At 65.4% G+C, this 27,363-nt stretch overlaps 1 protein-coding gene across 2 annotated transcripts in view; it reads left to right on the top strand.

Moving 5' to 3' along the window:
- Positions 1-1,496: 1,496 nt before the first annotated feature.
- The window catches only part of PHF24 (PHD finger protein 24), a 40,045-nt gene continuing 14,178 nt past the window's right edge, over positions 1,497-27,363 (top strand). Inside the window, exons 1-3 of one of the 2 annotated variants that reach the window (XM_075932819.2) lie at positions 1,497-1,768; positions 20,476-20,869; positions 27,059-27,244. In XM_075932819.2, coding sequence (XP_075788934.2) covers positions 20,483-20,869; positions 27,059-27,244 — 573 coding nt within the window. In that variant the 5' untranslated portion in view covers positions 1,497-1,768; positions 20,476-20,482. The remainder of the gene's footprint in view (positions 1,769-20,475; positions 20,870-27,058; positions 27,245-27,363) is intronic. The other variant, XM_075932820.2, reaches the window with a different exon arrangement.

Consider the following 27,363-nt stretch of genomic DNA (forward strand, 5'->3'; position numbering starts at 1 on the left):
GGGATGGATTGCACCCTCAGCAAGTTTGCGGATGACACTAAGCTGGGGGGAGAGGTAGATACGCTTAAGGGCAGAGATAGGGTACAGAATGACTTAGACAAATTGGAGAATTGGGCCACTAGAAATCTGATGAGGTTCAACAAGGACAAGTGTAGAGTCCTGCCCTTGGGATGGAAGAATCCCAAGCATAGTTACAGGCTGGGGACCAACCGGTTAAGTAGCAGTTCTGCAGAAAAGGACCTGGGGGTTACAGTGGATGAGAAGCTGGAGATGAGTCAACAGGGGCCCTTGTAGCCGAGAAGGCGAATGGCGTATTAGGTTGCATTAAGAGGAGCATTGCCAGCAGATCCAGAGATGTCATTATTCCCCTTTATTCGGCTTTGGTGAGGCCACATCTGGAGTGTTGTGTCCAGTTCTGGGCCCCCCACTACAAAAAGGATGTGGACGCATTGGAGAGGGTCCAGCGGAGGGCAACCAAAATGATTAGGGGGCTGGAGCATATGACTTATGAGGAGAGGCTGAGGGACTTGGGTCTGTTTAGTCTGCAGAAGAGAAGAGTGAGGGGGGATTTGAGAGCAGCCTTCAACTCCCTGAAGGGGGGTGTCCAAAGAGGCTGGTGAGAGGCTGTTCTCAGTGGGGGCAGGTGGCAGAACAAGGAGCAATGGGCTCAAGTTGTGGTGCGAGAGATCCAGGTTGGATATTAGAAAAAACTCTTTCCCTAGGCGGGTGGGGAAGCGCTGGGCTGGGTTCCCTAGGGAAGTAGTGGAGTCTCCATCCCTAGAGGTGTTTAAGTCTCGGCTTGACAAAGCCCTGGCTGGGTTGATTGAGTTGGGATTGGTCCTGCCTTGGGCAGGGGGCTGGACTTGACGTCTCTTCCAGTTCTATGATTCTATGACTGGGGCTTCCGCCTGGCTGCCAAGCCGGGGAGCCAGGCCCAATCGCGGGGGAGTCGCTAGAGACCGGCTCCACCCCTGGGGCCGCCCTGGTGACCAGCCCCCGGGGCAGGCTGGGGCACTGGGACCGGCCAGGAAAACTCATGATCCCATGGCCATGCTCCCCTAGTCTGTAAAGTGCCACCAGACCTGGGCTGTTCCTCTCTGTAACTGGGCTACCCCCGAAGCTCCTGTCGGATTGCAGGGGCAGAGCCGGGCTGGGGGCAGGAGCACCTGAGCCCCTGCCCCAGGAAGGCTCAGCCCCTACTGCCCACCCTGGTGGCCTTTAAAGCGCTCCTCGCCTGCTGTGCGACGTAAGGGGCATCCAGGGGTGCGAGGGCGGGGGGCTGCCCTCGGCACCAGGGCTGCGCTCCGGGACGCGGGGAGCGCCGGCCGGGCTGCCGGTTCCTGCAGCCCCCTTGGCTGTCACGGGGAGCCGCCGGCGAGGCGAGGCGAGGCGGGGCAGGGCTGCGTTGGTATCTCCCAGCCCACGTCAGAATGGTTAAGCACCAGCTGCCTCCCCCGGCGAGGCGCGGAGCCGAGCGCAGCCCAGGCAGCGGCTGGGACCGGGCCAGCGAGCCCGGCGGCATCTGGCGAGCCCGGCTCGCTCCCCGCGTGCGCGCGCGCTGGCCTCCGCCACCGGCTGCCCGCGTCCTCCTCCTGCCGCAGCCGCCCGCAGCCTCGGCTCCCGGGCCCGGCCGCAGCAGCGCCCCTCCGAGCGCCTGGCCCCGGCCGCCCTCGGGCGCAGCGAGGGGGCCCTGCCCGGCGCGCAGGGCGGGCGCAGCGGGCGCGATGGGCAGGGCGCGAGCGGATCCTTAGGGCAGCGCCCCGCTCCGGTAAGTGGCGCGCAGGGACCCCCGGAGCCCGCCCGGCCCCGAGCGCTCTCGAGCCGGCCCGGGGCCGGGCTTCGGACCCGTCGAGGCGGTGAGGGGCTGGGACGCCGGGGCCAGGCGGGTGGCGCGCTGGGCGCAGGGGGCTCGCCGGGGCGGGGGCCGCGTTTGCTGCAGGGGGGGCTCGGTCCGTGGCTGCCCCGCGGGAGATGGAGACGCGCGACAGAGCAGCCTCGTCGCCTCTCGGAGCCGGGGGCCGCCCCGAGCCCCCTCCGGGAAAGCCCCAGGTCAGGCCCCGCCGCCCCTTCCCCTGGGGCTGCTGGGGACGGGCCGGGGGCAGCATCCCTGGCTCTGTCCCTGTGCCCGCGGAGGCGGCCGCCTGGGTCCCAGCAGAGCCTAGGCCCCCAGCAGCCCCTGCCAGCGGGGAGACCGGCCTAGCCCCGGCTGCCTCCGCACCCGCCTTCGCTCAGCCGCTCCGGCCTGCCCGCGCCCAGCTAAGGGGGCAGCAGCTTGGCACAGCTGCGCTCATGGGACAGGCCCGGCTGCTAGACCCCCCCCCACATACACACACACACTGCGCACCCGGCCAGGCCCCCCCCCCCACACACACTGCGCACCCGGCCCGGGACCCCCCCCACACACACTGCGCACCCGGCCCGGGACCCCCCCCCCACACACACACACACTGCGCACCCAGCCTGGGACCCCCCCCCCACACACACACACTGCGCACCCAGCCTGGGACCCCCCCACACACACACACACTGCGCACCCGGCCCGAGACCCCCCCCCCCACACACACACACACTGCGCACCCAGCCTGGGACCCCCCCCCCACACACACACACTGCGCACCCGGCCCGGGACCCCCCCCCCCACACACACACACTGCGCACCCAGCCCGGGACCCCCCCACACACACACACACTGCGCACCCGGCCCGAGACCCCCCCCCCCACACACACACACTGCGCACCCGGCCCCAGGACCCCCCCCCCCACACACACACACTGCGCACCCAGCCCGAGACCCCCCCACACACACACACACTGCGCACCCGGCCCAGGACCCCCCCCCCCACACACACACTGCGCACCCGGCCCGAGACCCCCCCCCCCCACACACACACACTGCGCACCCGGCCCGGGACCCCCCCACACACACACACACTGCGCACCCGGCCCGAGACCCCCCCCACACACACACACACTGCGCACCCGGCCCGGGACCCCCCCACACACACACACACTGCGCACCCAGCCCGAGACCCCCCCCCCCCACACACACACACTGCGCACCAGGCCCAGGACCCCCCCCACACACACACTGCGCACCCGGCCCAAGACCCCCCCCCCCCACACACACACTGCGCACCCGGCCCGGGACCCCCCCCCCACACACACACACTGCGCACCCGGCCCGGGACCCCCCCCACACACACACACTGTGCACCCGGCCCAGGACCCCCCCCCCCACACACACACTACGCACCCGGCCCGGGACCCCCCCACACACACACACTGTGCACCTGGCCCGGGACCCCCCCCACACACACACTGCGCACCCGGCCCGGGACCCCCCCACACACACACACTGCGCACCCGGCCCGGGACCCCCCCACACACACACTGCTCACCCGGCCCGGGACCCCCCCACACACACACTGCTCACCCGGCCCAGGACCCCCCCCCCACACACACACTGCGCACCCGGCCCGGGACCCCCCCCCCCACACACACACACTGCGCACCCGGCCCGGGATCCCCCCACACACACACACACTGTGCACCTGGCCCGGGACCCCCCCCACACACACACACACACTGCGCACCCGGCCCGGGACCCCCCCCACACACACACACACTGCGCACCCGGCCCAGGACCCCCCCCACACACACACACTGCGCACCCGGCCCGAGACCCCCCCCCCCACACACACACACTGCGCACCCGGCCCGGGACCCCCCCCACACACACACACACTGCGCACCCGGCCCGGGACCCCCCCCACACACACACACTGCGCACCCAGCCCGAGACCCCCCCCACACACACACACACTGCGCACCCAGCCCGAGACCCCCCCCACACACACACACACTGCGCACCCGGAGTGTGCAGCTCTCCCTGGAGTTCTCCCCGCCCAGAGCCTGCCTGTCTGCCTGTGAGTGTCTGCCCTCGGGCTGCCTCAGCGGCTCCAGGAGCCGGGCTCAGCCCTTCCCTGGCCCTGCCCACAGGGGCTGGAATCCAGCGAGTGCAGCGTGAGGCGAATTGCTCCCTTCCATCCCCGGGGCCCTGCTCCCGGTCCCCGTTTCCCCAGCCGCCCTCCCTTTGCCCCCGGTGATCCCCTGGGCCGCCCTCGCCCAGCCCTTCCTGACGGCAGCCTCTTGGCCACACGCCAGCGCCGGGCAGCAGCAAGGCAGAGGGGGCAGCGCCCGGCGGTGGGGAGTGGCAGAGCCGGCAGAGGGGCCTCACGCCAGTGTCTGCCAGAGCCACCGCAGAGCTCCGCCAGCCAGGCACACTGCCCCGCTCGGCACTGCCGGCTTCCCTCCCTCCCAGGGCCTTTCCCGGGGGGCCGGGCAGGCCGGACAAGAACAGCTCCTCCCGCCCAGCGAAGGGGCCCAGGGCCCAGCAAAGCCCAGCAGGACAGTCTGGCGGGCAGTCCCACCTGGGCACTGCAGGAGAGAGGGCAGGCACCCGGGTGGCAGGGGGGGGGGGCCTGGCTCCACATGGGCCCCTCGGTGCCACAGTTCTCCAAACAACGCCACACATAGTTGTCCTTCACTCAGCCGGTACAGCCAGAGACAGCCCTGCCGTAGCAACCCCACCCGGCCTCACAGCCCTACCGTAGCAACCCCGCCCAGCCTCACAGCCCTGCCATAGCAACCCCGCCCGGCCTCACAGCCCTGCCGTAGCAACCCCACCCGGCCTCACAGCCCTACCGTAGCAACCCCGCCCGGCCTCACAGCCCTACCGTAGCAACCCTGCCCGGCCTCACAGCCCTACCGTAGCAACCCCGCCCGGCCTCACAGCCCTGCCGTAGCAACCCCGCCCGGCCTCACAGCCCTACCGTAGCAACCCCGCCCAGCCTCACAGCCCTGCCGTAGCAACCCCGCCCAGCCTCACAGCCCTGCCGTAGCAACCCCGCCCGGCCTCACAGCCCTGCCGTAGCAACCCCGCCCGGCCTCACAGCCCTGCCGTAGCAACCCCGCCCGGCCTCACAGCCCTACCGTAGCAACCCCGCCCGGCCTCACAGCCCTGCCGTAGCAACCCCGCCCGGCCTCACAGCCCTGCCGTAGCAACCCCGCCCGGCCTCACAGCCCTACCGTAGCAACCCCGCCCGGCCTCACAGCCCTACCGTAGCAACCCCGCCCGGCCTCACAGCCCTACCGTAGCAACCCCGCCCGGCCTCACAGCCCTACCGTAGCAACCCCGCCCGGCCTCACAGCCCTGCCGTAGCAACCCCGCCCGGCCTCACAGCCCTGCCGTAGCAACCCCGTCCGGCCTCACAGCCCTGCCGTAGCAACCCCACCCAGCCTCACAGCCCTGCCGTAGCAACCCCGCCCGGCCTCACAGCCCTGCCGTAGCAACCCCACCCGGCCTCACAGCACTACCGTAGCAACCCCGCCCGGCCTCACAGCCCTACCGTAGCAACCCTGCCCGGCCTCACAGCCCTACCGTAGCAACCCCGCCCGGCCTCACAGCCCTGCCGTAGCAACCCCGCCCGGCCTCACAGCCCTGCCGTAGCAACCCCGCCCGGCCTCACAGCCCTACCGTAGCAACCCCACCCGGCCTCACAGCCCTACCGTAGCAACCCCGCCCGGCCTCACAGCCCTACCGTAGCAACCCCACCCGGCCTCACAGCCCTACCGTAGCAACCCCGCCCGGCCTCACAGCCCTACCGTAGCAACCCCGCCCGGCCTCACAGCCCTGCCGTAGCAACCCCGCCCGGCCTCTCAGCCCTGCCGTAGCAACCCCGCCCAGCCTCACAGCCCTGCCGTAGCAACCCCGCCCGGCCTCACAGCCCTGCCGTAGCAACCCCGCCCAGCCTCACAGCCCTACCGTAGCAACCCCGCCCGGCCTCACAGCCCTACCGTAGCAACCCCACCCGGCCTCACAGCCCTACCGTAGCAACCCCACCCGGCCTCACAGCCCTACCGTAGCAACCCCGCCCAGCCTCACAGCCCTACCGTAGCAACCCCGCCCGGCCTCACAGCCCTGCCGTAGCAACCCCGCCCGGCCTCACAGCCCTACCGTAGCAACCCCGCCCAGCCTCACAGCACTACCGTAGCAACCCCGCCCGGCCTCACAGCCCTGCTATAGCAACCCCGCCCTTCCTCACAGCCCTGCTATAGCAACCCCGCCCAGCCTCACAGCCCTACCGTAGCAACCCCACCCAGCCTCACAGCACTACCGTAGCAACCCCACCCAGCCTCACAGCCCTGCCGTAGCAACCCCGCCCGGCCTCACAGCCCTGCTATAGCAACCCCGCCCAGCCTCACAGCACTACCGTAGCAACCCCACCCAGCCTCACAGCCCTGCCGTAGCAACCCCGCCCAGCCTCACAGCCCTACCGTAGCAACCCCGCCCAGCCTCACAGCCCTACCGTAGCAACCCCGCCCAGCCTCACAGCCCTGCCGTAGCAACCCCGCCCAGCCTCACAGCCCTGCCGTAGCAACCCCGCCCAGCCTCACAGCCCTGCCGTAGCAACCCCGCCCAGCCTCACAGCCCTACCGTAGCAACCCTGCCCAGCCTCACAACCCTACTGTCCTGCCGCAGCAACCCCGCCCAGCCTCACAGCCCTGCCGCAGCAACCCCGCCCAGCCTCACAGCCCTACCGCAGCAACCCCGCCCAGCCTCACAGCCCTGCCGTAGCAACCCCGCCCAGCCTCACAGCCCTACCGCAGCAACCCCGCCCAGCCTCACAGCCCTACCGCAGCAACCCCGCCCAGCCTCACAGCCCTACCGCAGCAACCCCGCCCAGCCTCACAGCCCTGCCGTAGCAACCGCGCCCAGCCTCACAGCCCTGCCGTAGCAACCGCGCCCAGCCTCACAGCCCTGCCGTAGCAACCCTGCCCAGCCTCACAGCCCTGCCGTAGCAACCCCGCCCAGCCTCACAGTCGTACTATAGGAACCCCGCCCAGCCTCACAACCCTATCTTAACAACTGTGTCCATCCTCAGCCCTACTGTAGAAATCTCACCCATGCTCACAACCTTATTATAGCAACTGTGCCCATCCTCACAGCCCTACCTTAGCAACCCCGCCCTGCCTCACAGTCTTACCATAACAACCCTGTCCATCCTCACAGCCGTACCATAGCAACCTCATAGTTTTATAGGAGTGAAAAAGACCTCATAAGGTCATCAAATTCAGCCCTCTGCCCGAAGCAGGACCAATCTCAACTAAATCAGCCCAGCCAGGGCTGTATCAATCCGAGACTTAAACACCTCTAGGGATGGAGACTCCACCCCTCCCTCGGGAACCCAGCCCAGCGCTTCCCCACCCGCCTAGGGAAATTGCTTTTCCTAACATCCAACCTAGACCCCCCCCCCCCACTGCAACTTGAGCCCATTGCTCCTCGTTCTGCCACCTGCCCTCACTGAGAACAGCCTCTCTCCAGCCTCTTTGGACCCCCCTTCAGGCTGGGGGAGGATTTTATTGATGCAGGAGGCCTGGGGCTCAGGACCCATCGGTTTGGGGTAGAGGGTGGGGTCTGTGGTGTGTAGCTGTTGGGGTGGGAGATTCCCGAGCATATGGGGCGAGGGTGGGGCGCCGTAGTGGGGATCACTGGGGAGGGCAGGCCAGGGCGCTGCGGCCAGCTGGGACTGAGGGGCTGGAGAGAGCAGTAGCAGCACATGGGGCTGCAGAGCAGGTCTGAGGGGATGCCGGCAGGTGTGCCTGGGGGCCCATGGCTGGACAGTTGCAGACAGGAACAGTGCATGGCCCCAGCCCCCCAAACCAGCCTGCTAGCAAGGCACAGCGTCTCACACAGCACCCTGACACACCCAGGGTATGTCTACACTACCCCGCTAGTTCGAACTACCGGGGTAATGTATGCATACCGCACTTGCTAATGAAGCCCGGGATTTGAATTTCCCGGGCTTCATTAGCATAAGCGGGGAGCCGCCATTTTTAAATCCCCGCTGCTTCGAACCCCGTGTAGCGCGGCTACACGGGGCTCGAACTAGGTAGTTCGGACTAGGGTGCCTATTCCGAACTACCGGTACACCTCGTTTCACGAGGGGTACCGGTAGTTCGGAATAGGACCCTAGTCCGAACTACCTAGTTCGAGCCCCGTGTAGCCGCGCTACACGGGGTTCGAAGCAGCGGGGATTTAAAAATGGCGGCTCCCCGCTTATGCTAATGAAGCCCGGGAAATTCAAATCCCGGGCTTCATTAGCAAGTGCGGTATGCATACATTACCCCGCTAGTTCGAACTAGCGGGGTAGTGTAGACATACCCCCAGTGCTGGCAGATATGGGCGGGCGACCCTTGCGCCTCAGTTTCCCTTTTTGCACTCCAGGGGCAGTGGCTGGCCCGCCTGGCGGGTCAGGGTGGGGAGGATGTGTTCGTTCCAGCCTAGGGTGTGCTTGGAGATGAGATGTGCCCAGCAGTTTCGCTGCTCACCCTGCCCCCAGGGCTGAGCCCCATGGCAGCGGGGCAGTGGCACCTGCCTTTCCCGCAGTGGGAGGGGGTGGATGCTGCAGCCTCTTGCAGGGAGCCCGGTGCTCCTGTGGGAAGGTGGAAGGTGGCCAGCGTGTGGAGCCTGCAGCCGTCTCCGGCCAGATTGGAAGTCTCCACAGAGGCCTAAAAATATCCCCTCGGCTGCGCCAGGAGACAAGGTCAGGCTGGCACGAGCCTGTGCCAAGGTGAGCGGCGGCACCGGATCCCCCATGCCAAGGTGTCAGCACACGCTGAAGGGCCAGAGGGCCAGGCGGGGGCAGGGTTGCCATGTGCTGTGCCGTGGGCTGCAGGGCGGCAGAGAGACGGGAGGCTGTCCTGGGGCGGGTGCTGTGGAGGGGAAGGCTCTTGTGCCCACAGCGCTGAAGATGGAGAGGGGCGCAAGAGCCTTCTCTGTCCTGTGAGACCTGGCGCTGCCCCGTGGGACCTGGCATTATCCTGTGGGGCCTGGCGCTGCCCCGTGGGGCCTGGTGCTGCCCCGTGGGACCTGGCATTATCCTGTGGGGCCTGGCGCTGCCCCGTGGGGCCTGGCATTATCCTGTGGGGCCTGGCGCTGCCCCGTGGGGCCTGGCATTATCCTGTGGGGCCTGGCTCTGCCCCGTGGGACCTGGCATTATCCTGTGGGGCCTGGCGCTGCCCCGTGGGACCTGGAATTATCCTGTGGGGCCTGGTGCTGCTCCGTGGGACCTGGAATTATCCTGTGGGGCCTGGCGCTGCCCCGTGGGACCTGGCATTATCCTGTGGGGCCTGGCGCTGCCCCGTGGGGCCTGGCATTATCCTGTGGGGCCTGGCACTGCGGTTGGTGGCACCGTCCCTCTGAGCACGTGGAGCACTGTGACTCGGGGCGTGGGTGGGCAGTGTGGGGCGCTGTTATCTGATGTGTGGTTACTCCAGACACATTGGTCTGGGTACGGAGACTGTCCTTGGAGAGCTGCTCTTCAGGCGCTGCTGCCAGTGGCACTGTTCCTGCTGTGGAGGGCCCTGCTACTGGCACTCAGGGTCCGGGTGTGGGTCCTGTTGTTGAGCATACCAATGCCAGTACTCAGTGTGCTGTTACTCACGATACTCTTACTGTTACTCGGGTATTTGGCTCTGTTAGGGTATGTCTACACTACCCCGCTAGTTCGAACTAGCGGGGTAATGTATGCATACCGCACTTGCTAATGAAGCCCGGGATTTGAATTTCCCGGGCTTCATTAGCATAAGCGGGGAGCCGCCATTTTTAAATCCCCGCTGCTTCGAACCCCGTGTAGCGCGGCTACACGGGGCTCGAACTAGGTAGTTCGGACTAGGGTGCCTATTCACGAGGAGTAACGGTAGTTCGGAATAGGACCCTAGTCCGAACTACCTAGTTCGAGCCCCGTGTAGCCGCGCTACACGGGGTTCGAAGCAGCGGGGATTTAAAAATGGCGGCTCCCCGCTTATGCTAATGAAGCCCGGGAAATTCAAATCCCGGGCTTCATTAGCAAGTGCGGTATGCATACATTACCCCGCTAGTTCGAACTAGCGGGGTAGTGTAGACATACCCTTACTCTGAGGGCTGTGTCTCGGGGTACTGTTACTTGGGTATTTGGCTCTGTTACTCTGAGGGCTGTGTCTCGGGGTACTGGGGTACTGTTACTTGGGTATTTGGCTCTGTTACTCTGAGGGCTGTGTCTTGGGGTACTGGGGTACTGTTACTTGGGTATTTGGCTCTGTTACTCTGAGGGCTGTGTCTCGGGGTACTGGGGTACTGGTACTCGGGTATTTGGCTCTGTTACTCTGAGGGCTGTGACTTGGGGTACTGGTACTCTGGTATTTGGCTCTGTTACTCTGAGGGCAGTGTCTCAGGGTACTAGTGTTGGGGGGGGTACTTGGGTATGTCTACACTACCCCGCTAGTTCGAACTAGCGGGGTAATGTATGCATACCGCACTTGCTAATGAAGCCCGGGATTTGAATTTCCCGGGCTTCATTAGCATAAGCGGGGAGCCGCCATTTTTAAATCCCCGCTGCTTCGAACGAGGTGTACCGGTAGTTCGGAATAGGCACCCTAGTCCGAACTACCTAGTTCGAGCCCCGTGTAGCCGCGCTACACGGGGTTCGAAGCAGCGGGGATTTAAAAATGGCGGCTCCCCGTTTATGCTAATGAAGCCCGGGAAATTCAAATCCCAGGCTTCATTAGCAAGTGCGGTATGCATACATTACCCTCCTAGTTCGAACTAGGAGGGTAGTGTAGACATACCCCTTGTTACTTGGGGTAGTGGTTCTGTTCCTCTGAGGGCTGTGTGTCAGGGTAGGAGTATTGGGGGGTACTTGTTCCTCTGAGGGGTGTCTCAGGCTACTGGTACTCCGAGGGCTGTTACTGGGGGTGCCGTTGCTCACAGCTCTCTGACCTCCCCCTGCCGTCGCTTTGGCCCGGTAGAACTGGGTAACGGTCTCTGGTTGCTCCTTTCCCTCCCTGTGCAGCCACGGAGCCAGGGGCCTGGTGCCTTCTCAGCACCCCTCCCAGCAGTAGGTTTGGCCTTTTGTGCCAGGCACCCAGACGGGGCAGGAGATGGAGCAGCGTCCATGGGGGCATCAGCCCCCCCCCCCCCCCCCGCCGCGGCTCTCTGGCCCTGCTGTGGAGCGCAGCGCGGCAGATGGGGGAGACGAGGCTGCTGAACGCCCATTAGCCGAAATCCCCAGAGGCAGCCTGCCCACACAGACGCAGACAGGGAGACGCTGCCATGGCCGCACATACGCCCGCCCTGTCTTTCCTCTCCACCCGCGCCTCCCTGGGATGGGTTCCAGACAGGGCTGGAAGGCGTGTGAATCCCCCCCTGGGTGTGTGTAAACAGGCCTCTGGCTCTGTGTGTGTGTGTGCATGTGAACCCCCACCTCTGGGTGTGTGAACGTGCCTGTGTGTGTGTGTGTGTGTGTGTAAACACGCCTCTGCATACGTGTGTGTGAACGCACCTGTGAGTGTAATTGAGTACATGCTTCTTTGTGTGTGAACATTCTTCTGTGTACATGTATGTGAATGCACACCACTGCGTGAGTGTGTGAAAATGACTGTGTGAGTGAATGCACACCGTTGCGTGAGTGCAGGGTGCAGGAAGACACACCTCGGTGTGTGTTTGTGCACATATGAACTGCCTCTCTGCGAGGGGCTGTGCTTGAATGCAGGCCTGTGTGTTGGCCCAGGAACACACCCGCTTTTGGAATGACCCCACGGGCATGGCTCTGTGTGACCAGAGAGCTGAGTGTGCAGTGTGTTTCATGCCTGGGGTGTGCGATCCGGTGTCTGCACCCGGGCGTGCGGTAGTCAGTGTTTGGGGGCGGCTGTATGCCTGGCTGAGTGTGTGTGCACAGTTCTGTCTAGGGAGCTGTGCACAACAGAGTGTTTGTGTTTGCAGGTGTGTATCCGTGGGAAGGGTGTGTGTGTGTCTGACTGTGTCTACCCCAGAACCGGGTGCCGCCTTCGAGCCGGTGAACAAACACGAACAGAGACGCTGGCGTTGCTTCCTCCCCGCCTGTTTTCTGCTCGCTGACGGTGACAGGCGCCGTGCGACTGTCAGTATTTCGGATGATATTTCCTAGCGCAGCGACGAATGCGCCGGGGTGTGCTGTACCCAGCCAGGCGGATGCCGCCGTGTGTTCTCCCTGCTCCTTGGGACTCTTCCAGCCCCCGAACCGTGAGAGCCGCTGTCGAGGCCCAAGGGACGCCTTCGGCTGAGTCTCCTGCTGCTGGCCGGCCCCGGGGCGGCCCTGCAGATGCCAAGACCCCACGGGAGGGGGAATCCACCCCGCCCCTGGGCAGTGGGCACCAATGGTTAGTCCCTGGCACTGTTCAACATCGGGGCCTTGCTGGAATCTGGCTTCAGCGCCCGGGCACTGTCCTGCCGTTCCCTGCCAGGCGCCTGGGCGTTTCTACCCAGGGAGCCGCTCTGAGCCACCGCTCCTCTCCCTTCTGATGAGCCAGCGCCCGGCGGCAGTAAACCCGCGGGCCCCCGTCGCCCCGGCCTCCCCGCAGCTCCCCCCCACCGAGGCGGGGGTTTGTATTGGCTGCCCGGCTGGGGGAGGATTGAAAAGCGTCAGGCTTAGGACCGTGCCCGCTAGCAGGCCCCCTTCCACGAGGAGCCCCCAGTGACACTGCCGTGCGCGAGCTCCCGCAGCCAGCCCTGACCCAGGGACCGCGGGGCTATGCACAGCGCCGGCCTTGTAATCAGCATATCCGTGTCCTTGAGCGCACGGCCTCTGCGGCGGGGGAGACGAGGCTGCAGCGCTCTCCGCATGGCGCTGGCTGCGGATTAGCCGCGTGGGCATGAGACGGCGCTGCTCTGTCTGTGTGTGTGTGTGTGTGTGTGTGTGTGTGTGTGTGCATACACACCTCTCTGTGCGGGGCTGGGGGGGGATGTGTGTCTCCTTGCTGTGTGTGTGTGTGTGCATACACACCTCTCTGTGCGGGGCTGGGGTGTGTGTGTCTCCTTGCTGTGTGTCTGTGTGTGCATACACACCTCTCTGTGCGGGGCTGGGGTGTGTGTGGCTCCTTGCTGTGTGTCTGTGTGTGCATACACACCTCTCTGTGCGGGGCTGGGGTGTGTGTGTCTCCTTGCTGTGTGTCTGTGTGTGCATACACACCTCTCTGTGCGGGGCTGGGGTGTGTGTGTCTCCTTGCTGTGTGTGTGTGTGTGCATACACACCTCTCTGTGCGGGGCTGGGGGGGATGTGTGTCTCCTTGCTGTGTGTCTGTGTGTGCATACACACCTCTCTGTGCGGGGCTGGGGTGTGTGTGTCTCCTTGCTGTGTGTGTGTGTGCATACACACCTCTCTGTGCGGGGCTGGGGGGGATGTGTGTCTCCTTGCTGTGTGTCTGTGTGTGCATACACACCTCTCTGTGCGGGGCTGGGGTGTGTGTGTCTCCTTGCTGTGTGTGTGTGTGCATACACACCTCTCTGTGCGGGGCTGGGGGGGATGTGTGTCTCCTTGCTGTGTGTCTGTGTGTGCATACACACCTCTCTGTGCGGGGCTGGGGTGTGTGTGTCTCCTTGCTGTGTGTGTGTGTGCATACACACCTCTCTGTGCGGGGCTGGGGGGATGTGTGTCTCCTTGCTGTGTGTCTGTGTGTGCATACACACCTCTCTGTGCGGGGCTGGGGGGGATGTGTGTCTCCTTGCTGTGTGTCTGTGTGTGCATACACACCTCTCTGTGCGGGGCTGGGGTGTGTGTGTCTCCTTGCTGTGTGTCTGTGTGTGCATACACACCTCTCTGTGAGGGGCTGGGGTGTGTGTGTCTCCTTGCTGTGTGTCTGTGTGTGCATACACACCTCTCTGTGCGGGGCTGGGGGGGATGTGTGTCTCCTTGCTGTGTGTCTGTGTGTGCATACACACCTCTCTGTGCGGGGCTGGGGTGTGTGTGGCTCCTTGCTGTGTGTCTGTGTGTGCATACACACCTCTCTGTGCGGGGCTGGGGTGTGTGTGTCTCTTTGCTGTGTGTTTGTGTGTGCATACACACCTCTCTGTGTGGGGCTGGGATGTGTGTGTCTCCTTGCTGTGTGTCTGTGTGTGCATACACACCTCTCTGTGCAGGGCTGGGGTGTGTGTGTCTCCTTGCTGTGTGTCTGTGTGTGCATACACACCTCTCTGTGCGGGGCTGGGGTGTGTGTGTCTCCTTGCTGTGTGTCTGTGTGTGCATACACACCTCTCTGTGTGGGGCTGGGATGTGTGTGTCTCCTTGCTGTGTGTCTGTGTGTGCATAGACACCTCTCTGTGCGGGGCTGGGGTGTGTGTGTGTGTGCATACACACCTCTCTGTGCAGGGCTGGGGTGTGTGTGTCTCCTTGCTGTGTGTCTGTGTGTGCATACACACCTCTCTGTGCGGGGCTGGGGTGTGTGTGTCTCTTTGCTGTGTGTGTGTGCGTGCATACACACCTCTCTGTGCGGGGCTGGGGTGTGTGTGTCTCCTTGCTGTGTGTCTGTGTGTGCATACACACCTCTCTGTGCGGGGCTGGGGTGTGTGTGTCTCCTTGCTGTGTGTCTGTGTGCGCATACACACCTCTCTGTGCGGGGCTGGGGTGTGTGTGTCTCCTTGCTGTGTGTCTGTGTGCGCATACACACCTCTCTGTGCGGGGCTGGGGTGTGTATGTCTCCTTGCTGTGTGTCTGTGTGTGCATACACACCTCTCTGTGCGGGGCTGGGGGGGATGTGTGTCTCCTTGCTGTGTGTCTGTGTGTGCATACACACCTCTCTGTGCGGGGCTGGGGGGGATGTGTGTCTCCTTGCTGTGTGTCTGTGTGTGCATACACACCTCTCTGTGCGGGGCTGGGAGGTGATGTGTGTCTCCTTGCTGTGTGTCTGTGTGTGCATACACACCTCTCTGTGTGGGGCTGGCGTGTGTGTGTCTCTTTGCTGTGTGTCTGTGTGTGCATACACACCTCTCTGTGCGGGGCTGGGGTGTGTGTGGCTCCTTGCTGTGTGTCTGTGTGTGCATACACACCTCTCTGTGCGGGGCTGGGGGAGATGTGTGTCTCCTTGCTGTGTGTCTGTGTGTGCATACACACCTCTCTGTGCGGGGCTGGGGTGTGTGTGTCTCCTTGCTGTGTGTCTGTGTGTGCATACACACCTCTCTGTGCGGGGCTGGGGTGTGTGGCTCCTTGCTGTGTGTGTGTGTGTGCATACACACCTCTCTGTGCGGGGCTGGGGTGTGTGTGGCTCCTTGCTGTGTGTCTGTGTGTGCATACACACCTCTCTGTGCGGGGCTGGGGGAGATGTGTGTTTCCTTGCTGTGTGTCTGTGTGTGCATACACACCTCTCTGTGCGGGGCTGGGGTGTGTGTGGCTCCTTGCTGTGTGTCTGTGTGTGCATACACACCTCTCTGTGCGGGGCTGGGGTGTGTGGCTCCTTGCTGTGTGTGTGTGTGTGCATACACACCTCTCTGTGTGGGGCTGGGGTGTGTGTGGCTCCTTGCTGTGTGTCTGTGTGTGCATACACACCTCTCTGTGCGGGGCTGGGAGGGGATGTGTGTCTCCTTGCTGTGTGTCTGTGTGTGCATACACACCTCTCTGTGCGGGGCTGGGGTGTGTGTGTCTCTTTGCTGTGTGTTTGTGTGCGCATACACACCTCTCTGTGCGGGGCTGGGGTGTGTGTGTCTCTTTGCTGTGTGTTTGTGTGTGCATACACACCTCTCTGTGCGGGGCTGGGGTGTGTGTGTCTCTTTGCTGTGTGTTTGTGTGCGCATACACACCTCTCTGTGCGGGGCTGGGGTGTGTGTGTCTCTTTGCTGTGTGTTTGTGTGCGCATACACACCTCTCTGTGTGGGGTCGGGGGGTTGGCTCCTTGCTCTGTGTGTGTGCACATACACAGCTCTTTGTGTGGGAGGGGGGTGTCTCCTTACTCTGTGTTTGTGTGCACATACACACCTCTTCATGCGGGGTGGGAGGGTCTCCTTGCTCCGTGGGAAGGCAGGAAGTGCTTCTCAGTGCCTGTGTGTATGTGCGAGGGCGTGTGTGGGTGCTTCTCAGTATGCATATGTATGAGTGCAGAGTGCGTGTGTGTGTGTGTGTGAGTGAGTGTGTGTGTGTGTGTGTGTGCGCAATATAACAGGTGTCTGGGGGCACCGCTGAGAGGGTCAAACGAGGGTGATTTGCTTAGAGACAGGGCCACTTACACAACTGTGCGCCCTTCATTGTAAGGCCAAACCAGTCACAAAGAGCACAGCTGTGTGCCACACTGGTCCTGCAAAGCACATAAGCACCTCCTTAAACATTCCCGCGTTCCCTGTGCCCCCCAGCCCCCCTTACACAGGGGAGAGGTTATAACCCATCCCCCACCTCCCCTCAGACACCCCAGTGCTCCCTGTGCCCCCCAGCCCCCCTTACACAGGGGAGAGGTTATAACCCATCCCCCACCTCCCCTCAGGCACCCCAGTGCTCCCTGCGCCCTCCAGCCCCCCTCACACAGGAGAGAGGTTATAACCCATCCCCCACCTCCCCTCAGACACCCCAGTGCTCCCTGTGCCCCCCAGCCCCCCTCACACAGGGGAGAGGTTATAACCCATCCCCCACCTCCCCTCAGACACCCCAGTGCTCCCTGTGCCCCCCAGCCCCCCTTACACAGGGGAGAGGTTATAACCCATCCCCCACCTCCCCTCATACCCCCCAGTGCTCCCTGTGCCCCCCAGCCCCCCTCACACAGGGGAGAGGTTATAACCCATCCCCCACCTCCCCTCAGACACCCCAGTGCTCCCTGTGCCCCCCAGCCCCCCTTACACAGGGGAGAGGTTATAACCCATCCCCCACCTCCCCTCAGACACCCCAGTGCTCCCTCTGCCCCCCAGCCCCCCTCACACAGGGGAGAGGTTATAACCCATCCCCCACCTCCCCTCAGACACCCCAGTGCTCCCTCTGCCCCCCAGCCCCCCTCACACAGGGGAGAAGTTATAACCCATCCCCCACCTCCCCTCAGACACCCCAGTGCTCCCTGTGCCCCCCAGCCCCCCTCACACAGGGGAGAGGTTATAACCCATCCCCCACCTCCCCTCAGACACCTCAGTGCTCCCTGTGCCCCCCAGCCCCCCCTTACACAGGGGAGAGGTTATAACCCATCCCCCACCTCCCTCAGACACCCCAGTGCTCCCTGTGCCCCCCAGCCCCCCTTACACAGGGGAGAGGTTATAACCCATCCCCCACCTCCCCTCAGGCACCCCAGTGCTCCCTGTGCCCCCCAGCCCCCCCTTACACAGGGGAGAGGTTATAACCCATCCCCCTCCTCCCCTCAGACACCCCAGTGCTCCCTGCGCCCTCCAGCCCCCCTTACACAGGGGAGAAGTTATAACCCATCCCCCACCTCCCCTCAGACACCCCAGTGCTCCCTGTGCCCCCCAGCCCCCCCTTACACAGGGGAGAGGTAATAACCCATCCCCACCTCCCCTCAGACACCCCAGTGCTCCCTGTGCCCCCCAGCCCCCCCTTACACAGGGGAGAGGTTATAACCCATCCCCCACCTCCCCTCAGACACCTCAGTGCTCCCTGTGCCCCCCAGCCCCCCTTACACAGGGGAGAGGTTCTAACCCATCCCCCACCTCCCCTCAGACACCCCAGTGCTCCCTGTGCCCCCCAGCCCCCCTTACACAGGGGAGAGGTTATAACCCATCCCCCTCCTCCCCTCAGACACCCCAGTGCTCCCTGTGCCCCCCAGCCCCCCCCTTACACAGGGGAGAGGTTATAACCCATCCCCCTCCTCCCCTCAGACACCCCAGTGCTCCCTGTGCCCCCCAGCCCCCCCCTTACACAGGGGAGAGGTTATAACCCATCCCCCCCTCCCCTCAGACACCCCAGTGCTCCCTGTGCCCCCAGGCCGTAACCCTAACCTCGCGGCTGGGTGGCTGGGTCGCTCTCCCAGGGCCCTGTGCCCGCGCTGCCGTTCTCCTCCGCACCCCGCTGGCAGCCCGGAGGCCAGCTAGCAGCTGCACATGGCTCGTGGCACAGCCCCAGTGCCACGGTAGGGCCCAGTCTGCACCGGGGGGCGCTCCTTGCCCTGGCCGGGCGCAGCGTGGCAGGGGGCGTGAGCGAGGCCGGGACCAGCCCGTTCGGCAGTGGGTCCCCCCCAGCCGTGCCGCATTCCTGCCACCTCGCTCTGCAGGCCCCTGGGCTGCCCGAGGGGCATTGGCTTTGCGACGGCAGCCCAAGGGGCCGTGCTGCTTTCCTGGGGCTCTGGGGCCGGGCCATGCTGCAGCGGGGGGTGCCCATGGTGCGCGATCCCCCAGCGGCACCTCCACCAATCACTTACCTGCCAGCCCGGCCCGCGGGAGCCTGGGTTTCCCTGGCAACCAGGGAGCAAATCGATAGCGCCTGCCAGCCACGAGCACGGCGAGACGGGCGGTGCCCGGGGGGACCGGCGGGCGCTGGCACTGCAGGGGGCACACGCGTGTGTGGGGTGCCCCGTGGGGGAGCGGGGCAGCCGCACGCACAGCGCTGGCTGGGCCGGGGGTGCCGAGCCAGGGGGGTGAGCCCGGGGCTGAGAACAGGGCGGACTGTGGGTTACCGGGTTCTGCAGCCTCCTCCCGAACGACAAGGTCCTGGGGGGAAGCAGAAAGTGTGAGTGCACGGGTGTCTGTGTGCGTGTGCAAGCGTGCCTGTGCTTGCACGTGCATCGCACGTGCCAGGGGTCCCTGGGAAAGGGAGGTGTGCCTGTGCTTGGGTGAGTGTGTCACGTGACAGGCATATGGTGCTGTGTCTTGGAGAGGGAGGCATGCGTGTGTGTGTGTGTGTTGAATGTGACAGAGGGCTGTGGGGCTGTGAGGAGAGAGGTTTGTGTGTGAGCGTGTGTTGCATCTGATACAGGGCTGTGGGGCTGTGTGAGGAGAGGGCGGGGTGTGCATGTGTGTGTTGCGTGTGACAGAAGGCTGTGGGGCTGTGAGGAGAGGGAGGTTTGTGCGTGTGTGTATGTGTGTGTGTTGCATGTGACAGGGCTGTGGGGCTGTGAGGAGAGGGAGGTTTGTGCGCGTGTGTATGTGTGTGTGTTGCGTGTGACAGGGTTGTGGGGCTGTGTGAGGAAAGGAAGAGGGAGGTTTGTGTGTGTGTGTGTCTTGTGTGTGACAGGGCTGTGAGGAGAGGGAGGTTTGTGTGTGTGTGTATGTTGCGTGTGACAGGGCTGTGAGGAGAGGGAGGTTTGTGTGTGTGTGTGTATGTTGCGTGTGACAGGGCTGTGAGGAGAGGGAGGTTGGTGTGTGTGTGTATGTTGCGTGTGACAGGGCTGTGAGGAGAGGGAGGTTTGTGCGTGTTTGTGTGTGTTGCATGTGACGGTTGTGGGGCTGTGTGAGGAAAGGAAGAGGGAGGTGTGTGTGTGTGTGTGTGTTGCGTGTGACGGCTGTGAGGAGAGGGAGGTCTGGGTGAGCGTGTGGCATGTGACAGGCGTGTGGGGCTGTGTGTGCAGAAGAGGCAGGCGTGTGCGTGTGGCGTGGGACGGCCAGCGTGGGGCCGGGGCCGGGGCTGAGCTGGGTAGCAGAGCCTGGCCCACGCAGGGCGCTCTGCCAGACGCCACACGCCGCCCAGTTTCCATGCCAGCGCCGGCGCGATTTGCTGCGGGGTTTGCATCGGCACAGCCGGCTCCACACACGAGCTGCCGCCCCCTCCCCGCGGCGGGGCCAGGAGGACCCCGGGGCTCCACAGCACAGTGCGGGGGGGGAGGAGATGCGAGCACGGGGCTGCAGGGACTCACTCGAGGCTCCGGAGCCAGTGTCTGAGCCGGGCCTGGAGCTGCCGCAGCCTGACGCAGACCCCGCCTCCCGCGGGGAATTGCAGAGCTGGATCGGCGGCTCCGGCAGGGGCAGCATGTGCCCCCCCAGAGCCAGCCGCTACCCGACTGGGGAGCAGCATGAAGAGCTGGGGAAGGGCCACAGGGGAGCAGGGCCTTTTCCATGGCTCATCTCTGTTTCTCCCCTCTTCCCTGAGCACCCCTTTGAGCCCAGAGCCATCCCACGGGCAGGGCCTGGGCCCGTTCTACAAAAATCTGGGTACAACCCCGGTCCGAGTCTAACGTGGGTTGGTCGATTCCCTGCCAGTCTCCCTGGAGCTTGAACTGGACAAAGGACTCTTCTTCCCCTCCTGGCCTCCTCGGTGGTGCAGCGTTGCTGTGGGCAGTTAAACAGCTGCTGGGCCCTGCCCCAGAGGTGGCTGCATTTCAGAGCTGGGTGCATGAGTGTTGCGCAGCGTTGCTGTGGGCTGTTAAACAGCTGCTGGGCCCTGCCCCAGGGGTGGCTGCATTTCAGAGCTGAGTGCATGAGTGTTGCACAGCATTGCTGTGGGCTGTTAAACAGCTGCTGGGCCCTGCCCCAGAGGTGGCTGCATTTCAGAGCTGGGTGCATGAGTGTTGCGCAGCGTTGCTGTGGGCTGCTAAACAGCTGCTGGGCCCTGCCCCAGAGGTGGCTGCATTTCTAAGCTGCTGAGTCCTGCAGAGACAGCAGCTGTGGTGCATCCCGGTGGCAGCAGGCTTTCAGCAGTGCCGGGGGGTGAGCTGCCAGCCGGCAGTCACGAGGCAGGCTGCCCTGAACCCCCACCCTGTCTTTCCTACCAGCAGAGCCATGGGGGTGCTGATGTCCCGGCGCCAGACGGTGGAGCAGGTGCAGAAGGTGAGCCTGGCTGTCTCCGCCTTCAAGGACGGGCTGCGGGAGCGGCCCTCTGCCAAGCGCAAGGCGGAGGCGTGGGGCGGGCGGCGGGACACGCTGGAGCACGTGGTGCAGGAGGTGCAGGAGGAGGAGGAGAGGCCGGAGGCTGCCGGCCCCTCGCAGGCGCAGCAGGAGCAGAGCCGGGCCAACCGGGCGGCCTGGGAAAGGCTCCGGGACGGACGGGGCGTGGAGCCGGAGGAGTTTGACCGGGCCAACCGCTTCACGCCGCCGGCCTTCGTCCGGCCCACGCGCGAGCTGCACGACGACGGGCCGCTGGAGATCAGCCTGGAGCAACGGGAGCAGGTGCGAGCCGGGGGCCACGGCCAGGGAGAGGGGCGGGGGTGCCAGGCAGGAAGAGGGTGCCAAGCATGGCGATGGGGCCATGGAGGTACCAGAGAGGGAGATGGGACATGGGGGTGCCTTACTTCTGCATTGCTGCCTGCACAGCTGGCTGGCCAGCGAGGGGGGTGTGGAGGGCCCAGCTTGCAGGCAGCAGTGCAGAAGCGAGGGTGGCAGCGCCCTGCCAGGCATCCTGACGTCTGTGCTGCTGCTGGTGGGGCTGCCTTCCGAGCTGGGCCTCAGCCAGCAGCCGCCGCTCACCAGCTGCCCAGCCCGGAAGGCAGCGCCGCCAGCAGCAGCAGCGCAGAAGTGACCCCCCATAACCTTGTAACCTCAGCTTGGGGAAAGGGAGGAGCTAAACACATCTCTGCCCCGCCCCCTGCGTCCATCCCTCCGCATGCCCCGCCCCCTGCGTCCATCCCTCCGCAAGCCCCGCCCCCTGCGTCCATCCCTCCTCATGCCCCGCCCCCTGCGTCCATCCCTCCGCAAGCCCCTCCCCCTGCGTCCATCCCTCCGCAAGCCCCGCCCCCTGCGTCCATCCCTCCGCATGCCCCGCCCCCTGCGTCCATCCCTCCGCATGCCCCGCCCCCTGCGTCCATCCCTCCGCATGCCCCGCCCCCTGCGTCCATCCCTCCTCATGCCCGCCCCCTGCGTCCATCCCTCCTCATGCCCGCCCCCTGCGTCCATCCCTCCGCATGCCCCGCCCCCTGCGTCCATCCCTCCTCATGCCCCGCCCCCTGCGTCCATCCCTCCGCATGCCCCGCCCCCTGCGTCCATCCCTCCTCATGCCCCGCCCCCTGCGTCCATCCCTCCGCATGCCCCGCCCCCTGCGTTCATCCCTCCTCATGCCCGCCCCCTGCGTCCATCCCTCCACATGCCCCGCCCCCTGCGTCCATCCCTCCGCATGCCCCGCCCCCTGCGTCCATCCCTCCGCATGCCCCGCCCCCTGCGTCCATCCCTCCTCATGCCCCGCCCCCTGCGTCCATCCCTCCGCATGCCCCGCCCCCTGCGTCCATCCCTCCTCATGCCCCGCCCCCTGCGTCCATCCCTCCACATGCCCCGCCCCCTGCGTTCATCCCTCCTCATGCCCGCCCCCTGCGTCCATCCCTCCACATGCCCCGCCCCCTGCGTCCATCCCTCCGCATGCCCCGCCCCCTGCGTCCATCCCTCCGCATGCCCCGCCCCCTGCGTCCATCCCTCCTCATGCCCCGCCCCCTGCGTCCATCCCTCCTCATGCCCCGCCCCCTGCGTTCATCCCTCCTCATGCCCGCCCCCTGCGTCCATCCCTCCACATGCCCCGCCCCCTGCGTCCATCCCTCCGCATGCCCCGCCCCCTGCGTCCATCCCTCCGCATGCCCCGCCCCCTGCGTCCATCCCTCCTCATGCCCCGCCCCCTGCGTCCATCCCTCCTCATGCACACCCTTTGTAATATAACAGGTTCCGGGTGCACCGCTGACAGGGCCAAATCAGGGAGTCTGTCTACACTACCACTCTAGTTCGAACTAGGCTGGTTAATGTAGGCAACCGGAGTTGCAAATGAAGCCCAGGATTTGAATTTCCTGGGCTTCATTTGCATCTTGCCGGGCGCCGCCATTTTTAAATGTCCGCTAGTGCGGACTCCGTGCCGCGCGGCTACACGCGGCACGAACTAGGTAGTTCGGATTAGGCTTCCTATTCCGAACTACCGGTACACCTCGTTCCACGGGGAGAGGTTATAACCCATCCCCCACCTCCCCTCAGACACCCCAGTGCTCCCTGTGCCCCCCCAGTCCCCCTTACACAGGGGAGAGGTTATAACCCATCCCCCACCTCCCCTCAGACACCCCAGTGCTCCCTGTGCCCCCCCCCCCAGCCTCCCTTACACAGGGGAGAGGTTATAACCCATCCCCCACCTCCCCTCAGACACCCCAGTGCTCCCTGTGCCCCCCCCCCCAGCGCCCCTTACACAGGGGAGAGGTTATAACCCATCCCCCACCCCCCCTCAGACACCCCACTGCTCCCTGTGCCCCCCAGCCCCCCTTACACAGGGGAGAGGTTATAACCCATCCCCCACCTCCCCTCAGACACCCCAGTGCTCCCTGTGCCCCCCCAGCCCCCCTTACACAGGGGAGAGGTTATAACCCATCCCCCAGCTCCCCTCAGACACCCCAGTGCTCCCTGTGCCCCCCAGCCCCCCTCACACAGGGGAGAGGTTCTAACCCATCCCCCACCTCCCCTCAGACACCCCACTGCTCCCTGTGCCCCCCAGCCCCCCTTACACAGGGGAGAGGTTATAACCCATCCCCCACCTCCCCTCACACACCCCAGTGCTCCCTGTGCCCCCCAGCCCCCCCTTACACAGGGGAGAGGTTCTAACCCATCCCCCACCTCCCCTCAGACAGCCCAGTGCTCCCTGTGCCCCCCAGCCCCCCTCACACAGGGGAGAGGTTATAACCCATCCCCCCACCTCCCCTCAGACACCCCAGTGCTCCCTGTGCCCCCCAGCCCCCCTTACACAGGGGAGAGGTTATAACCCATCCCCCACCTCCCCTCAGACACCCCAGTGCTCCCTGTGCCCCCCCAGCGCCCCTTACACAGGGGAGAGGTTATAACCCATCCCCCCCTCCCCTCAGACACCCCAGTGCTCCCTGTGCCCCCCAGCCCCCCCCTTACACAGGGGAGAGGTTATAACCCATCCCCCACCTCCCCTCAGACACCCCAGTGCTCCCTGTGCCCCCCCCAGCGCCCCTTACACAGGGGAGAGGTTATAACCCATCCCCCACCTCCCCTCAGACACCCCAGTGCTCCCTGTGCCCCCCAGCCCCTCTCACACAGGGGAGAGGTTATAACCCATCCCCCACCTCCCCTCAGACACCCCAGTGCTCCCTGTGCCCCCCAGCCCCTCTCACACAGGGGAGAGGTTCTAACCCACCCCCCACCTCCCAACAGCCTCTCCCCGTCCCGAAGGCGCAGCCCCAGTGGCGGGGCGATTTCTCCCTGGATCTCCCCCACAGGAGTAGGTGGTTCGGGTCCTTTCGGGTCTGAAACCCAGCGGGTTATTTGCAAAGGAAGGCGCGTCGGAGAGAGGAACCGCAGTTCCCTTCCCGGTCCCAGCGTCCCCGGGGAGGCTCTTCGCAGAGCCGGCCCAGCCTGCCGTGTCCCGAGTCTGGGGAGCACGTCCTAGGTCCCTTCCCGGCCCAGCTCCGCGCTCAGCTGCTCTGAAGGGGGGATGTGGGGAATGACAAAGGGGCCCTGGCCCCCGGCCCCTCGGGAGGGGATCCCCCGCTCTCGTGCGCAGGTCCCCCGTCCAGCCGTGGCCCCCGAGATTCCCCATCCCGGAGCGGGGTGAGTTTTGTCACAACGGGGCCACGTGCGCTTCTCCGGAGGGGGCCACTGCGGCACCCACCCGCTGCCCGAGGGACTCTCCCAGGTGGCACCCCCCACACCCAGTGGGGAGACGTGCTCCCTAGGCAGCCGGGGTGCAGGGCAGGGGAGGCCCCGGGCTGCCCCTCGAGGGGCCGGCTGTGAGCCCCGAAGCCACTGCCAGCACCCAGAGTTTGCAGGGAGTGAGGTGCTGGGGGTGGAGCGATAACGTGGGGGGGGGGGCACCAGGGGATTCTGAGGGGAGAATTAAAGGCACGGGGGGGGAAGGGGGGGAGATACATGGGGCCCCAGCCCCTGGGGAAGGGCTGGAGCTGGCCCCGGGAGCAGCCCGGCCACCGGAACAGACCCGGCCTCCCACCGTGTGGCAGGACTCCCCCCCGGCTATGCAACAGGCCCCGGCTCCCCACCAGGACAGGGCAGGGTCTCCCCCCGCCACGCAGCAGGCACCAGCCCCCCAAGCAAGCCCCTGCCGCCAGAGGAAGCCCCGCCTCCCCCCGCAGCAGCCCCCCCCACACGAGGTCTCAGCTGGCCCCACCCGCCGGAGCAGAGGGGGCGGGCGGAGAATTTCCTGTGCGTGACCGCGCACGCGCGCATCCTGGCGGGACACTGCTGCCAGGTGCCTTTCCAGCCGCCACGGGGGGCCTGCGGGGAAAACGCCGGGACGTGGATCGCGCCCCTCACGCCCGTTGGCACGGGAGTCGTCCGACGGGCTTGGGAATCCGCCCTTCTCCGGGGCTGGGCGAGGCCTGTCGGTCCCCCCGCCAGCCGTGCTGGGCTCGCCAGCGCAGGGCCCACCCGCCCCGCTCGCAGTGCACACACCCGGCACGCACACGAGAGCGCAAAGCGACCCCGCGCTCGACAGACGCCTCGCCGGGCCCGCCGGGGCACGTTTGGGGCAGACCCACAGCAGGGGTTCCGACTCAAATCCAGTAACGTCACAGCCTCCATCTGTCCGGCCCTCCGTCCGTCCAGCCTTCCCTCCATAGGCACGCCCTGGTCCATCTGTCTGTCCCTCCAGACGCACGCCCCTCCGTCCGTCCAGCCTTCCCTCCATAGGCATGCCCTGGTCCATCTGTCCGTCCCTCCAGACGCACGCCCCTCCGTCTGTCCTTCCCTCCCTCCCTCCCTCTGCACGCATGCCCTGGTCCATCTGTCCGTCCCTCCAGACGCACGCCCCTCCGTCTGTCCTTCCCTCCCTCCCTCTGCATGCATGCCCTGGTCCATCTGTCTGTCCCTCCAGACGCACGCCCCTCCGTCTGTCCTTCCCTCCCTCCCTCTGCACGCATGCCCTGGTCCATCTGTCTGTCCCTCCAGACGCACGCCCCTCCGTCTGTCCTTCCCTCCCTCCCTCTGCACGCATGCCCTGGTCCATCTGTCCGTCCCTCCAGACGCACGCCCCTCCGTCTGTCTTTCCCTCCCTCCCTCTGCACGCATGCCCTGGTCCATCTGTCCGTCCCTCCAGACGCACGCCCCTCCGTCTGTCCTTCCCTCCCTCCCTCTGCACGCATGCCCTGGTCCATCTGTCCGTCCCTCCAGACGCACGCCCCTCCGTCTGTCCTTCTCTCCCTCCCTCTGCACGCATGCCCTGGTCCATCTGTCCGTCCCTCCAGACGCACGCCCCTCCGTCTGTCCTTCCCTCCCTCCCTCTGCATGCATGCCCTGGTCCATCTGTCCGTCCCTCCAGACGCACGCCCCTCCGTCTGTCCTTCCCTCCCTCCCTCTGCACGCATGCCCTGGTCCATCTGTCCGTCCCTCCAGACGCACGCCCCTCCGTCTGTCCTTCTCTCCCTCCCTCTGCACGCATGCCCTGGTCCATCTGTCCGTCCCTCCAGACGCACGCCCCTCCGTCTGTCCTTCCCTCCCTCCCTCTGCGTGCATGCCCTGGTCCATCTGTCTGTCCCTCCAGACGCACGCCCCTCCGTCTGTCCTTCCCTCCCTCCCTCTGCACGCATGCCCTGGTCCATCTGTCTGTCCCTCCAGACGCACGCCCCTCCGTCTGTCCTTCCCTCCCTCCCTCTGCACGCATGCCCTGGTCCATCTGTCCGTCCCTCCAGACGCACGCCCCTCCGTCTGTCCTTCCCTCCCTCCCTCTGCACGCATGCCCTGGTCCATCTGTCCGTCCCTCCAGACGCACGCCCCTCCGTCTGTCCTTCCCTCCCTCCCTCTGCACGCATGCCCTGGTCCATCTGTCTGTCCCTCCAGACGCACGCCCCTCCGTCTGTCCTTCCTTCCCTCCCTCTGCGTGCATGCCCTGGTCCATCTGTCCGTCCCTCCAGACACACATCCCTCCGTCTGTCCTTCCTTCCCTCCCTCTGCGTGCATGCCCTGGTCCATCTGTCCGTCCCTCCAGACGCACGCCCCTCCGTCTGTCCTTCCCTCCCTCCCTCTGCACGCATGCCCTGGTCCATCTGTCCGTCCTTCCCTCCCTCCCTCCATCCCTCTGCACACATACTCCTCCTTTTGTCCATCTTTCCCTTCTTCCATCCATCTATCTTCTGTCCCTCCCTCCCTCCATCCCTGGCACTCTCCCTCCGTCCGTCTGTCCATCCCTCCATGCCCACGCTATTCCAACTCTCCCTCCCTCCACACTCCTCTCTGTCCCACACCCCCTGTACCTCTCCATCCACTGCCCTCTCCTGTGGCCCCCTCCCAACAAGCGCTGGGCCCCTTCTCCCGGCACACCCCCTCCCCCGTCACAGAGCTGGCCCGGCAGGGTGGGGACGTGCGAGGAGGCCCGGGTGTGATGGGTCCCCGCCCACTGACCCTGCCGCTGTCTCCTCCCCGGCCCAGGTGGTCAGCGACGAGATGTGCGAGATCTGCGAGGTGTGGACGGCAGAGAGCCTCTTCCCCTGCAGGGTCTGCGCCCGGGTCTACCACGACGGCTGCCTGCGCCGCATGGGCTACGTGCACAGCACCAGTGCCGTGGAGGTGACGGAGACGGCGCACACCGAGACGGGCTGGAGCTGCTACTACTGCGTGAGCGCCACACCCGGGGGGGCAGGGCGGCCTGGCCGCTGCGCTAGGGGCCAGCTCTGTGCCCCTCCCCCCGGTTATCCCATCGCTCCCAACCAGACAGGCTGCTTCACCGCCGCCTA

This window comes from Pelodiscus sinensis, chromosome 6, assembly GCF_052426305.1.
Source record: "Pelodiscus sinensis isolate ZL-2025 chromosome 6, ASM5242630v1, whole genome shotgun sequence".
Classification (NCBI taxonomy): Eukaryota; Metazoa; Chordata; order Testudines; family Trionychidae; genus Pelodiscus; species Pelodiscus sinensis.